Source organism: Cebidichthys violaceus, unplaced genomic scaffold, assembly GCF_023349555.1.
Source record: "Cebidichthys violaceus isolate CVI_PGR_0920_01 unplaced genomic scaffold, fCebVio1.0.p SCAF_20, whole genome shotgun sequence".
Classification (NCBI taxonomy): Eukaryota; Metazoa; Chordata; class Actinopteri; order Perciformes; family Stichaeidae; genus Cebidichthys; species Cebidichthys violaceus.
Window position 1 is genome coordinate 4,464,386 of NW_027176373.1, and position 15,778 is coordinate 4,480,163.

Genomic DNA, 15,778 nt, shown 5'->3' on the forward strand with positions numbered 1-15,778 from the left:
GATTAACTTTCTTTTCCGTGTGTTTCTCATGGTTTACTATCCAATTTGCAACTTGACCAGATTGTTTCACAAGTAGCCAGTTTACAAGCAGATTTTAAACTAATAAAAATCTAAATCATTGCCAGACGGGTTTCGAGATTGCATTTCGTAATGCGTTCTGCTTCTTTTGATCTCCACACGGACTGTTTACCTTCATTCAACCACAGCCTGCTCAAACCTGATTTGTCAATATTACTTGTCTACAAACGGAAACCACAGTGCTTCTGATACCAAAATCTTCGATGTATGAATGCAAAAACTTTTGATAGAGATTAAACCCCTCGTAACATGGCAAATTATTGCACTTAGTCTTTGTTTTTTGGATGGAATAAATGCTCTAATTAGTAAGCTTTAGAGTTGATTTGGACTCTTTCACCCTGTTTCAAGTCTTTGCGTTAAATTAAGATAAACTAACCAGCTACTGTCTGCAACTTCATATTCAATGGACACAGATATGGGAGTAATATCTGTCTTCTCTAACTCAAATAGAAAGCAAATAAGAATTGTCTCCCAAAATGTCAAACTTTAACTTTAATTGATTGACAAGTAGCAAACACAAATTAATCAATTAACCCTTCCTCGTTCAAGTGTCTGAAATTTGCTTCTTTTCTCTATCTTTTGGTTTTTGGTTCGACAAAACGAGTGATCTGACAATGGAACCTGTCAATTTTGTTAGACATTTCTACCTATTTTGAGATATTTTATAAACTCAAAAATCCAATAAAAAAAATGTATCAATAATTAAAATGATCATTACCCGTAGTTGCAGCTCCACTTTACTCATCCTGTGTAGGCTTACATTCAACCCTGTGTACTTTCCAGCTGCCCTGTTAACCACCTGACTTTCTCTGAACTGTGAGTAGGTGTGTTGTAACGCCGTAAAATGAAATACTAGCCACTTATAGGTCTTACCTTGTAAATGAATCCATCTGGGCAGGCGTGGTCGTAGGTGAAGGCTTTATAAACCACCAGGAACACGATGCAGGCGAGGAAGGCCAGGGCCAGGATGATTAGAATCGTCACCTGGGGGGAGGACAAACGCTGGTCATTGTCTGTGTGTGTGTGTGTGTGTGTGTGTGTGTGTGTGTGTGTGTGTGTGTGTGTGTGTGTGTGTGTGTATGCCAGAGCAATAGAGCAGGATTGAGAGTGTGTGTCTTATATATGTGAGGCAGGGTAGGGTTAGACAGTGAAAAAGATGGAGTGTGTGTTGTGTGTGTGTGTGTGTGTGTGTGTGTGTGTGTGTGTGTGTGTGTGTGTGTGTGTGTGTGTGTGTGTGTGTGTGTGGTCATAAGACCAGGTACAGTAAGATGCTGCTGACTGAGGTGAATGGCTCCTCAAGGCAAGGTGTTCCTGTTGAGTTGCGTGATGGATGACTCAGGTTGTGAGAGGGTGCCAAGACCTGTGCCTCATAGTATAATAGACCCTTCGCACAACAGATTTATCATAATAGGAAAAGCACCGGTGCTACTAATAACATGAACAATGGCTCTGTTCTTTTCAAGTGTCCCAGTAAGCCATGACAGCAAGCCAGTGACCCAGCATGCACAATACCACGAGCCTGAAAGTGAAGCAGCTAAATGTAATTCAGCTGTCTTTAAGTCCATCGTTTAGACCTGTGCTTTTCCTACTGTGACATGTTAAAAAGAATGTCTTCAGTGAAAAAGTCCTATTGCAAATATGATCTTCTCATTAGGTTTCTTAAATAAATAATGGTTTAATTAATATGCTTAAAAAGTTTTCAGAAGTTCCCTCGTTTGATTACAAATGTTCTACAAAAGTAAAAGAGCACTAAAGCTGCAGCAGACTTGTCTCGGCTTACGTAAAATCTTCTTGTAATCCTAAAAGATATCACCTCCTGTCATGCAGATGGGGAAATGTTGTCATGTGATGTGAGCTTAATATAAAGGACTTCATTATGACAAGCTGTGTCTCCATAAAGACCTACTGAATTAGGACTGGGCCATAATCAATATGTGTGTATCGGGTCTCAGTGGACTAATATCATGACATTACATTCAATTGGCTTTTGTCTATAGTTTTTGCATATATACATACTGTATATCTAGAGCATTTGGACATCTTGCTAAATGATTTTTTTATGTTTTACGACTGTTTTATGTCTATTTATTTTTTCAAGCAATTTTTTTATAAAAACTATAAAAGTTATTGCGTTTAATGTGAGGGTTTTGTCTTGTGAAATGCACGACAATGCCATAGCATTGAACATCGATTTGATTGTTTGATCTTAATTTGCATAAATATTTCCCTTATTATTATATACAGTATATAAATGTTAAATTCAGCCCAGCCGGTAATGACAATCCATATGGACTCTGGTGTTGATTATCGTGGGAGTGTAACTGCAATGGATTTCAGTTGTTGTTTATGTTATTTTTGCTTCAGACTAATGAATCAATCAGTTGTGTCAGTGCACTCAAGTCAACGAGAGAAATCAATTAGCTCCCAGCTGTTTTCTGCAAGAAGCAGAAGAAAGAAAAAAGAAAGCTCTTCCTTATCGTCTTGTAAATAGGAAGGTGGCAAACTGATTTATAGATTGCATTTGTTTGAGATTGCAAGCAGCTTTGAGGTCTTCAAGTGTGCAAATTAAGCCTTTCAATGTATGGCATGAAGAAAACATATTAGTTAAAAAAGCCGGAACAAACCAAAATGTTCAGGTCAGTTTTCACAACAAGGAACTATGAAATGTTATCAGCAATCCAAATACATCTGCAGTGTGAAAAATGCTTAATAGCAGCCAAAAAGCACAGCTAATCTAAAATGATGGAATAACACATTTATTTCTGTGCAAATACCTCTGTGTAACTTGAGGTGTGAAATATTAATTTCCCTGGCAGGCCACATAATGTTGTAGTAGAGCAGATTAACATATAAAAGGATTTATTTCCTCCTACTTTCTACTTGACATCCTGATTGGGTCCTTCTGAGCGAGCATTTAATTAGAAATATGCAAATCAATTGCAAAGGATAGCTGTGTTTAAAAACTGTACCGTCTGCCAAGTCACAAATGCCAGTGTAGATATGTCTGTTGTGCATGCTTGTATCCGTTTCCCCCACACGCTCCAAAATGAAAAGTCTGACTTCCAGACTCCCAGTGAGCGAGTTGAAAAAACATAGAACCTTCCATAATGGATGAATGTTTCTAATTTCCATCCCTGGATTGGGCTTAAAGCTGTTCCCGATTTATTGCTCTATATGATCTGTCACCGTGAGACGTCACAGCAATTACACATGGGTGTGATCATTAGTCTCCATCAGCGTTATGGGGGTGGACAGGGACACGCAAGCTAAGTGACTGTTTACTTGGTGTCAACTGGGGGACACGACTCTCAGCCTTGGTAGCTGCTGACATTCTCTAAATTACATCTCCCACATCACACACTGTGATACATTAAAAGAACACATTGAAAGTCATGACAACCCGCCTTTTGGAGAAGAAACAGACGTAGAATGAATGATTAAGACTCACTCTGACCCCCTTTTTGAATCATGAGGCATATGAAACAGCTTATTAAGGAGAGGGATTACTGTAAAGCTCCTAATATCAGGCAGCGAGCAATCAGCGTTTTATTCATGTGGAAACCCAACTTTGCACCACTTTGAAACATGAAACGAAGACTTAAGTTGCTAATGACTGAAGAGATTTGCTTTTTTGCACAATTAAAATGAAGGAAATTACGACTGCACACATTTATTTGTCTGTGTAGCCCACCCATCTTGAAATAGTTGTTCAGACAATCATTCATTGATTTAAACTTCTTCTTGCAAAATATTTGATCTGTCAGAAAAAAATGTCATGGCCATTTTCAAAAGGGTCCCTTGACCGCTCATCTCTGAAGTAAAACGGGTTCTATTGGTACCCATGAGTCTCCACTTTACATACATGTCCACTTTATGCTAATCCCAGTCAGTTTTGGGCAAAAACCATGCAGCTTTTTGCATGCAGTGTAATTGTGTTGTTTCTTCCTATTCCAAAAATGGTGTATTTGAATATTTCTGCATACTGGGGTCTCTAAACAGTCTAGGAATTGCATAAATTGGGTATGACTGGAAAGCTGAGGCTCTTGTGGATCCACTGAGTTCAATTATATTCATATGTGATGATTTTAGTACCATTAGTAGCTATTTTATATAGTTAGACCATTTTTTGTAACATACTGTATAAATTTACCGGTTGTGTCTTCTGGGATAATCGCAGCCTCAAACTAGAGCCCGATTGCATTCAGAGAATTTATGGCTGAAGTATGTTGACACTATCTGTGTTTCTGAGCAGTTTCTAGAACAGAAGTGCTCACCATACAATCGTCAAGAATTGCTGCACCAACTTATGAGACATAATTGAGGATGGGAATGTCTCTTACTTTCATCATCATATTTTCATTAATTATTCATTTTGTTTAAATATCTGATTCGTGACTAAAACAACTTAAGACACGCTGCTGAGCTGCAGCTCAAATTAATGTTTTGATTTAGATAATGTATACCACTTCTATGTGGCATATACTGCTATCTCCCCTTAAGAACATACCCCGCCTTTGTAGTAGAACTAATCGCTCCAGAATCCCTGTTGATGCAGCCACGGCCATGTGATGTATAAATCCATTGAAAATCTATCCTGACCTTTCTCCATTATTCATAATCTGGCTGAATCCCGCAGTAAACCGAAGGAGGTTGTCAGGGTAACGCTACCGCTCACGGATGGAGACTCCCTCCTTGCATGAAGTAGATTCATACATTTATTTGCCTAGTATGTACTGATGCAATATTCCTCTATGATGAGATAATGCTCTAACACTTCTGATACCAGCTGGATATGTGCCAACATACAAATAGAATAGAATGAAATACAGTAGAACCCAATACAATCAAATAATGTTTTTAGTCAATACAAGGCTATAATATCTCCCATATGACAGCTTCTCCCACCCACATCAACATCATCCTATTTTCTGTTGAACAGTCGATGGGGCTGTTTTGTCATTAGCGCTCCAGTATGTGCCATCCTACACCACTATCACCACCAATACAACCATCATCCTGTTTGCTGTGAAACGCAGTTAACAGACAGACGTTTGTTGTTTCTTGGATGCAGGTAGAAGCACAGCATGCTGCTATAATTTGGACTAAGAGCAACATGTCCTTAACAAGAATTGGCTCCGTCGAAAACGATTGGATTGACTGCATGGCAGGTGACCGTGCCCGCTGGGCACGATTTGTTTCACCTACTATAATCCACCCAGGACTGATAGAAAATCTTCTCTTCCACTCTTGCTTCTTTTTTATCCCTATATAAAATATATATACATATATATATATTACTGTAAAACTTTACAGACAAAGTTGCAGTCCAAGTCAGTCGCAAGATTTGAATTAAACAAAATTGTTCACATAATAGATCACATGAGAGATCACATCCTATTTCCATCCTGTTTATAGTATAAACAACCTGAAGTGGCACCTCAAAGACAACTTAAAATGTGTATTAAATAAATTAAAATAACTGTATGGAAAAATAAAAATGCTTATTAGAATTTCTTGACGCCCAACATCTGACCAACAATCAAAAACCTGAAAATGTTCAGTTTAACAAAGGACAAAGATTCCTGGACTTAAACCTGCTAAACTTCCTAAAGACATTTTTTAACATTTGAATATATTTCGCTGATGTGAAAAGTGGCTAGTATTCACAATTGAGAGGCTGGACTGCATTATATCTTAACAATTTATATTTAATTGGTTCTTAAAATTGTTGCTCACTATTTTTTTCTGTCAATTGCTTTTATTATACTGCATATATTCAAGCACATATAAGACAAACAATCACACCGGATAATAACAGATCCAGTAGGATTGTTCCTCTCATCTCTGACTGCAGATTAAGCATCCTCAGTCTACCTATTGTTTATGTTTATCCACATCTTTCAACACACACCACCTGCTTACTTTTTCTAACGTTGACTCATTCTGGGTTGTATAAAATAATTGATTTATAATTGATATTTTCCACAAAATACTCTTCCCTTTGATTATTTACGGCTGTACAGATATAGTAAATTCAAAGGCAGTTTCCTTAATGGATGTTCTTCTTCACAGCCTATTTCACCCCCTTTCAACATATGATTTCTTTCCCTTTTTTTTTACACCATGCTATGTTAGAATGCAACACACCGCCCACACTCTCACTACTGGAAGTTGACGGGCTATATGGGGGGAGCAGACACCTTCTCATATTCGCTTGAGGAAAAGAGGAGAATATGTAAGCGTGTGCTTGAGCGAGAGAACGGGAAGTTGGGTGTGTGACAGGAGAGTGGTGTGAGAGAGGAAAAATTATGCTGATAAAAACAGATAACAGCGTGACAAAGGGAGCCAAGTGAGAAATAAAGGAGGAGATGACAGAGACAATGAAGCAGTGAGCGTAAGGCAGACAGAGAGCGAGTGATGGAGATCCAGAGGCAGATGGAGAAGCTCGTTCCCTCTCTTAGAAGAAGGTGACAGAGACAGACAGACCGAGAGGCAGGCAGGCAGCAAACACAGTGGGATGTTGGTTGATGCATCAATCAATACATCACTGATGGAAGCATGAACCACTATTTTTCATTGATCTTCCTATTACCCTCTGACACCTTCTCTATAGCAGCACAACAGGCAGCTCAATTCCCTAAATGTTCATGGATTATTTTCTTCTGCTCTACAGTGAAGCTTTGTGCTGACACATCAGGATACATGCATAAAAAAGAGCTATTAATATAAAATGAGAAAGTTCTAATATTAAACACATTTTATCTTGGCTGTAATAACCTCTGATGCCTTTAGGCTAAGTTTGTTGATTAATGAAATGAATGAACTCTGTGACAGGGTGAGCTAGTGCGGAGAGAAAGCATCCTCTAAAAGGACAAACTAAAAAACAGAAGCGTAAAGGTCACTGGTCAGATGGCAGCAAAAGACAGTTTGCTGCTTTTATATGTCCACCAGATTTACCGGTAAACGTTAGGGAATGCCCCTTAAAGATTTGGCCATCGATATTTTATATAAGCATTGTGCTCACCAAGTTAATTGGAAAATTGGGATATGTCTATTGTAAATTATCCATCGACATTTACGGACTATATTCTGGGTCAAATTTGACCTAGACTATTTCGATAGTTGGACGTACACAGTTTTCTTGTTCTGTCACTGTGAGATATTATTAACAAAATTAATAGTGCACAAACACATATGTAACTTTATATATTCCTTGTAAATATAAGTTTTTCTTTTAATTTCTTCCTTTAGTGCTACTTTTATATAGTTTGCTCTATTTTATTATTTTGATGTTACTGTAATTTAAACATTTTCAAAATCTGTTCATATATTTTCTGTGTGTGTATTGTGAAGGGGTTTCATTGTGCAATCCTTTATTATATAATGACAATAATAAATCCTTGATTCATTTAGGTAATTTGATATTCTAAATTGTTGGTTTGTTTATAACCTGTTTGACACACCTACTGAGCGTCTTTTCTAAATGGCTTAATTTTAACAACGTTGTTGTGTTTCAACAATGTGTTGTTTTGTGTGTGGACGAAACCATACAAAAAGGACACAAGTTAAAATTAACTGTTGCTTCCATGGCAGCCAATTCAAATCACAATCAGCTGTATTGTCCAAGTATATTTGGACACACAACAAACTGGGCTTTTACTGCTGTGACATCAAAATGTGTTCTGTCAAAAAAAGGCGTATTTGTCAAGTAAAAATGGCAAAACATTCTCTGGACTATTTTCCTGTATTTTATAGTGTAAACCTCAGATAATAAAAATATTTTTTGCAGCCATAATCTTAACTGACATCAGAAAAAAAACTGGTCCTACATTATATGTTTAAAATAGTAAAAAAATATTCTTTATTCATTCCCTCTGGAACCAACAGTTAGATGGAAATGTGTCCCGCTTAAGTGTCATCAAGACACTAAGCCCCCACCTATCCATCACATGTATAAGCGTTTAAGTCAGGGATCAGCTAGCTACATAAAAATGTAAATGAAATATTCTCCTAGGCAATTTTGCAATGATGAATTAATGAAGCCGGTAACCGCATACCTGTGAGGGCAAGTGGTTGAAATCTACAACCGATAAATGAAAGGTCATGTGTTTGATCCCTGCATGTCCTTGAGCAAAACACAGAGCCCCCAGCTACTCTGTGACGGTGCATGAAATATAAATGTGTCGGTCGTGGATAAGGGCATTAGATAACTGGCAGCTGGTACAGTCTGGAACAAGATAGCAGTCATCATTTGGGGTCCATAAGATATTTCTAGACCTTGTGACCTCCTGACAGCAACTTTAAGTATAACTTCAGCAGTATTAAAAGAAAAATGTACTTATTTAAAGTAAAAGTACTCGTGCAGAAAAATTGTGACTATGTATATATATTATACTATTAGGTGAATGCTTTTGCATAGTTTTGTATATACTGGAGCTAGTTTTACCAACATTTTATATAGTTCTGTAGTTTAGTCCAGTGGTGCCCAACTTACTTTGGGCCCCCATCAAAGGGTCACAAAGTAAATCTAAGGGGTCATGAGGTGATCAATAAGATCTGTGGAGAAATCATACAAATCTGAAAGGTGAAAAGGGGCACAAGCCAGAAAGATTGTGAACCACTGGTTTGTTAAGCATGAAAAGTATAGTAACTGTAGCTGTTACATAAATGTATTGAAGTAAAAAGTACAATATACCCCTTTGAAATGCAGTGAAGTAGCAGTATAAAGCACAAAATGTAAAGTACACACACCTAAAAATACTACTACCACAGTTCAAGAGAAATTGATTTTTCTAGAGTTGTATGCCAGAAAAGACAGTTGTTTTATTTCATTGATTTTCCTCCAGGAAGATTTTTGCAGGGGTGACTGCAAAACTCTTTGCTCTTAAAGTGTCTTGGTGCAAAGATCTCTTTGTTATTAGTCAGTGAAACAAAGACAACTCTCAAAGCAGGGATCTCTGGGGAGCCAGCTACCTCAGAGCGCAGCATCTGAGATGGGGAAGAGGGATGCCAAGGAGACGTGTACGGGGATTGGGGCTCTCGAGGACTGGCTATCTGGTTGAAACGAGCACAGCTACAGTACTGTGGCAACAAAGTGCAAACACTCCACTGACGAGATGCATCGCATCTCCGATGGAAACACAAAGGGTTAAATGCCAACCTGACAAAAGACAAGATTTTCCTCTGATCTCAGGTCAGCACACAAGAGCACGTCTCCTTCAGAGCTTTGCGGGAGGTTTTGTGAGGTTTCGTCTGGTGAGGTCAATAAGCTACGTTGTTCAATATTTTCCAGAAACAATTAATAGAACATGGTTTTAGTGGATACTTATGAAGTGCTGATGCTGTTTTTTTGTTATATGTGAGTGTATTTTATTATAGATGTACCATTTTGTATAAAGGTCTCATGAATGCAATAAAGAAACAGCTCCCTCGGTAAAGCTACATCAGGGTGTGTATGTAGAATACACCAGTCTTGGATCACAGAATTCCAGGATTGAGAAAGATTCGCCAAATATACAGAAAAAATACATAAATGCACAAGGTCTGGTATGAACAAATATAATCTCCCTCTGTGTGGTTGTGCACACTCAGAGGTGAATGACTTACTAACACTTTGTACTTTGAACGTCCTCTGTAGCCTCCTCCATAAAAGCGCTAGACTTGCTGACTTTCCTTTTAAACCAGGTTGGCACATTGCACTGACTTGCAGTAGCAAACTGAGGGCTCTGCCTCCTAAAAACTGTGTGTTCAAGCTATAAGGACGATATACCATTCAGATACAGCATTACATGTGTAACAACTGACTTGTGCAGATCATGGCGATCTCAGTTAAAAAATAAAAGTTTTTAGTCATCTTAAAGCACATCCATATGAGTCAATTCAACGAGTAAAAATTAAACATTTCTGATGCAATCACGAAGGATCCAACCGCTCTGAGACAAGAGATACAAATATTAACTACGGCCACTAAAAGGTAATTGCTGTATGGTGACTTGTTCTATTTGTCAGAGAGCTCTTTACAATCTCAAATAACTGTTCCAGGCCTTTTCTCAGGAATAATGCTTTTTAGAAATATTTTTCGAGATAACACAAGGTTAGTTGTACAATGAGAGGGATGGACTGGAATATTAAAGGGGTTTTGTGGGTGTGTGTGTGTGAGTGTGTGTGTGTGTGTGTATATATATAGCGTTATTGTAAGGTTTTACGTCCATTGTTTTGCAGTTACAAAAAAATCTCACATATGCACACAGAATTCAATAGTTCAGTGCACAGTGAAACAGTGCATGTTCAGCAGTAGATAGATGCTAATTATGCTAATATATCCCAATTAAGCAAGGTCTCTATGGAGACAAAGCTTCAAAGGTTTTGTCTGAGCATACTGTTATATTGGTTAGAGGAGAATGTGTTCTTGGGGTATAGACTCCAAACAGCAGGGGGCCTTAAAATGACCAACACTGTTACCAATAAAATTACTTTCCATACAACTAAACTGCACTCTCAATTATGTTTCAAGGGAAACATATTTGCTTCCGGATTACGGTTGCAGTTTGAAAGAGTTTAAAACATGGAAAACAATACAAAACAGCAAAAAACAGAATGCTACAAACCTGCTTAATTTCATTTAGTCAACCAAATCACTTGGTACGTTTAGTAAAAAAGCATCAGGATTTGTCTTAAAATTACTACAAAACTGAAAAAACCCGAAACGCAACAAAAGTACTTGGCTATGCATGAGCATCACATGTATGATTCACACAGGATCCACCGCCACTCTGACCTCCTCCCTGTGCGGATTTATCAGAGCCATTTGAAACTTATTTGTGATACTTCAAAAGCAAACGTAATCCACGCCAAAATATGTTTCCCTCAAAACGTGATTCACAATGCAGTTTTGTTGTATGGTAGGGACAGGGCTGGAATTGACAAAAAAGGGTGACGAGACAAAGACAGAAAATGCATAAAACAATAGCACAATGAATAAACATCACGTTTCCCTTTTCCAGGGACAGTTACTGTTAAAATATGATCTGATACTTACCCTCACCCCTATAAAACATGTGCACTAAGGAAATAGACAGTACTAATCAATAGTGAGAATAAATCCAAATGCAGCCAATAATGTGAACACATGAGCGCACACACACAAAAACACACTCAAAGAGAAACTAATTATGAATCAGTAATACGTCTCTGAGGAGACACTAAACATCTGGATTGGATTTGCTAATCAGCTGCTTCTCTGCTGGATGAAGACGTTGCAAGAGAGGAGATATTATTAATGATGGGACCCTCTTCGACATGCACACGCACACACACACACACACGCACACGCACACACACACACACACACACACACACACACACATACACACACTCACACACAGGACATTTAGCACACCTCTAAAATGTTGTTTACATCATAAGACAAGGTTCATTACTCTAATGTATCCCCAGCTCTCAGTCTCCTGGGTATTTTTTATGTACCTGCATATGTTCACCACGTAAAGAGCTGTGTGTGTGTGTGTGTGTGTGTGTGTGTGTGTGCGTGTGTGTGTGTGTGTGTGTGTGTGTGTGTGTGTGTGTGTGTGTGTGTGTGCGTGCGTGTGTACGAGTGTTTACGAGCAACCCAGCATAACATGCTGGGTTGCTACTTTGTCACTCTTAATGTGTGTAACTTTGCAAGTAGCTTTGACAGATTATTAGATTATTTGAAATTCAAGTCTTATTTTTTAATAGTTTGGTAAATTAGGAAACATTGTTTTTGTCCTATATATGTTTTAACTAGTTATTATTTTCAGTAATTTAATTAAAATTCTTGCATTTCATTTTTTAATATCTAGATTTCTTTGACAAATGTAGCAGTAGCAGTATAATTATTATTATTATTATTATTAACAAATGCTATACTTGTGTTACCTCTTAAGGTGGCATAGAGTTTACTGCATGATTTTTGAATAATATTTTAGATGTTTGTGTTGCGCTCTTATTCAGAGTCATTTACAGTTAGTACCAAACTAAATTAGGTATTGGATCAGTCAACATCACATGCAAATAATACGAATGCCATGAGAATCACGGGATCCTTACAATCCTGCTGATACAATCACAAGAGATTTGTGTTCAGAGAAGAGGTATAAGAAATAAAAGTTGATGAGACCGATAGAAAGGATTTTTGTACTTAGAGTAGATGGAGAGATTTTGAAGAGGGACATGATTCAGTGGGGAGAGGGGAGTGTGAGGATTTGTCTGTGAGAGGAAACCTTTAGGGGTAAAACAGATTATGGGGTGAGACTCTAAGCTGTCTGCTGAGCTAACACACCATTTTTACCATTTCACAGTCAGTTCAAAGTGAGGAGAGTAAGGTATGTCAATCAACACACTTTACAATAAAAATTATGTTCAGAATATGTGGTTTATCAGCCTTAATATATAGATAGGAAACCTATGGAACATGAATAATATGATAACTGAACAGAAAGATGATTAATGGTAAATTAAAACATACCCCTGATGCCTGAACTGCGAGTGCAGCATGAGTAACATATGATGAGAGAGGTGGAGTGATTGCAAAGACAGATGTTAAACTAAGAGGAAACAACAGAGAAGGGAAGGGTCAGACTAGTTATCCGCAGTCTGTCCATCTCCTAATTGCTCCCATGGCTCAGCTTGTCAGAAGAACAGCAGCAAAGTGAAGGACTCTGGTTGAGGACAGGGGAGCACAAAGAACACTTGCTTTCCTTCTTCGCTTTATCATTTTCAAGATGGAAAGAACAAAGCCTGGCTTTTTCATGGGCTCATGTCTTCATTTGTATTGTGGCAGAATGAACAGATGTTGACCGGCCATGAAACGAGCATGCTCCTCTAAGCTGCAGGAATTTGTTCTTTGAGTCTTATCTGCCTAAAGTTCATCATATCTGCACAGGGCTTCAATTCGAAGACTACATTTCAATCCCACATATCATGGGAAAGAATAAAGGAAACAATATGTCCCTAAAATTAAACAAATAAATACCTTATTTTAAAAACTGTTTTAGAGCCCTGTTGCAAACTACAATACATTTCTGTTCTGACAACGCTGGTTAAGGTTTGTTTAGACAAAGGTTTAGGAACATCATGGTTTGGATTCAAATAAGAATGTGTTGATCGCCGGATCATTATCGATTCCGATGCTGACCTTGTTAAGCAGATCGGGAATGTGCCAGACGTGACCGATCCACACTAAATGCAGTTTCTGTATTTAGGTCACGGTGGGCAGTCGACTTTTTGTGCCACACACTCCCTGGCCTCATATCACATGACATGGAAATAGTCCTTTTCTCGGGGTGGACCTTCTCAAAGGTAATAACAATAATGCTTGCTTCAAATCCTGTAAACCCACACAGCTACGGATGATGAAACATGGTCTATACCTATCATTTTGTAAACCATAAAAAAACGTATTGACTCCATATACTTTTAGTGGTTTGTTTTTTAATTAGAAAGCATTCAACACAACTCGGCTAAGCAACAGCCTGCATAAATCATAAGATACATGTGCAAGATATATTTTTCATTCAAGTAGCTGCAATAGTTCATTAGAAAATGGCAACAACAAAAGAAATTCAAAATGCTTATCTTGCAATGTTAAGAAATCCTTTGAATATTGCTAGATCAGCACCACACTCTTAATATTGTTTCCTCCGGCAATGACCTAATCCACCAAATTTTATTGAAATATGCTTACAAGTTTTAGAGATATCCTGCTAGGTATCAATACAAATGACGATGATTGATTATAATGATTATGACTATAATAATGTTCGCAGGCAGTTTTTATCTAACCAATTATATCTAAAAAAACAACAACTGTGACCTGATTTAATCCCCTTACTAAAAATCTGGTAAAAACAGAATTGGATTAGATGGTGTTGTGATAATTAAAAACAGAGGTATTTCAAAAACATCATGGACTGTTACATTCCTATCCTGAGCTGACTGATACAGAACGCTTCAACAAATCAGGCTGCATGTGAATGTCAAGAGATTTAATGCTGTCACACTGCATGGAGTTGTTTGCCATCGTTCAGGCTCAGAAATAATTTTTAGCATTGGCAACCCCCAACAACTAAGTTATTGAGTTCTGCAACAGAGTTTGGATGCAGCCGGCACCGCATCCCTGTATAAAAACAAGACAAGATGGTCAATCCTAGATGGAGCTTTGAGATCAAATTGAACATACAGAAATATCAGTTCCTCGTATATTGAATCGGTAAAACAGGTGATTTATACGTATTCACCTCTGCTGATATTGATAGGCAGACAGTCTGCTGTCCTTTGAGGTGCTGCTTTATACGGGATATGAAACAAGAAGTAGAGCAGAACAGAGGCCATCTGGACTTACAAATCATCCCAAATATCAATCACACAGCAGCGATGTCTCTCTGTTGTTATCTGTCTGTCTGCCTTCTATCTGTTCCTGAAAATTGTGACTTGTCTCTTTGTCCGCCCTGTCTAAGTGTCTGTTAGCTGACACAGTGGGCCTCTCAATGACAAATGACTCCGACTTGACTCGGCAGGCTGACCTAACCAGGAAAGTGTTTGTGGTTCAGCTGAGCGTGAAGACGCACGTACTGCACAATCCAGCTGTACACTGGATTTCGTTTACAAAGTTTTATGATTTTCAGCCTGTTAACAGCATCCTCTTCCCGTCTGCTTTTCACTGATAACTGCTTTTCTTGCTCACATAAAACCAATACAACCATCATATTCATCTGAGGCCTAAACTGAGCATCGCAGCGTGAACCAATTCATAATTTAACAATGACAGTCAGCAGCTCAACGTGTCTATACTTCAAGTGTGTGTGCGCAAACCAAGGCTCTAGGATCTGGGGATCACAACAGGCAAGTTCATTTTATCACAAGCCAATTTTTAACAATAAGATGTCTGTGAATATCTGCCAATATGAGCTGGCGCGGTTATAACAGGAACTGTGAGCGTGTGTGTTAGAAATGTTGTAAAATGCTTCCCAGAGTTGAATTTGATGAGAGAGCATGAGCAGGCTGTCACTGATTGTTGGCTTTTTATGACAGGATGACGAGGGAAAGAAAAAAAGAGGGTTTAAGGATGAAAAATGGCCAACAAATGTGAGAGCTGGACAGATGATTGGAGGGAGAGAAAGTAAAGGAAAAATTATTGAAATTTCATGACCGATATCGCTGAGTTCTATTGAATGCAGCACATATCCCCTCTATATGAGTATGACAGATGTGCTAAAATTCTATATTTTGCATCTGAGTGAAAAAAGTAGAGCCTTTAAATAACAACTATTGAATCGATTACCATGACATACGGTACAGACATTCATGTAAACCTCAGAAAAAAACTTGAATGATCCTTATATGAACTTTAAAACTTCAAAAAGTCAAAATTACATATTGTCCAGCTTATTGGTTTATGACCAAATATCTGAAACACTCCCATCAGCCTGAGCTAAAATTTGTTTTAAGCACTAATTAGCAAATGATAGCACGCTACCATGATGAACTAAAATAATGAACACTGTTAACATTATACTTGCTATTAATCCGCATGTTAGCATTGTTATTGTGCGCAAGTTAACGATACTGGTGTTAGCATTTAGCTCAAATATAACCTCAGAGATGCATCAATGTGGCTGCAGACTCTTTTTAAAAAAAAAAGAAGTGTATATTTAAACAATAG

At 37.9% G+C, this 15,778-nt stretch overlaps 1 protein-coding gene across 1 annotated transcript in view; it reads right to left on the bottom strand.

Annotated features, from left to right (window-relative positions):
• The window catches only part of nsg2 (neuronal vesicle trafficking associated 2), a 37,072-nt gene that overhangs the window by 2,969 nt on the left and 18,325 nt on the right, over positions 1–15,778 (bottom strand). Inside the window, exon 4 of the mRNA XM_068715739.1 lies at positions 952–1,062. Coding sequence (XP_068571840.1) covers positions 952–1,062 — 111 coding nt within the window. The remainder of the gene's footprint in view (positions 1–951; positions 1,063–15,778) is intronic.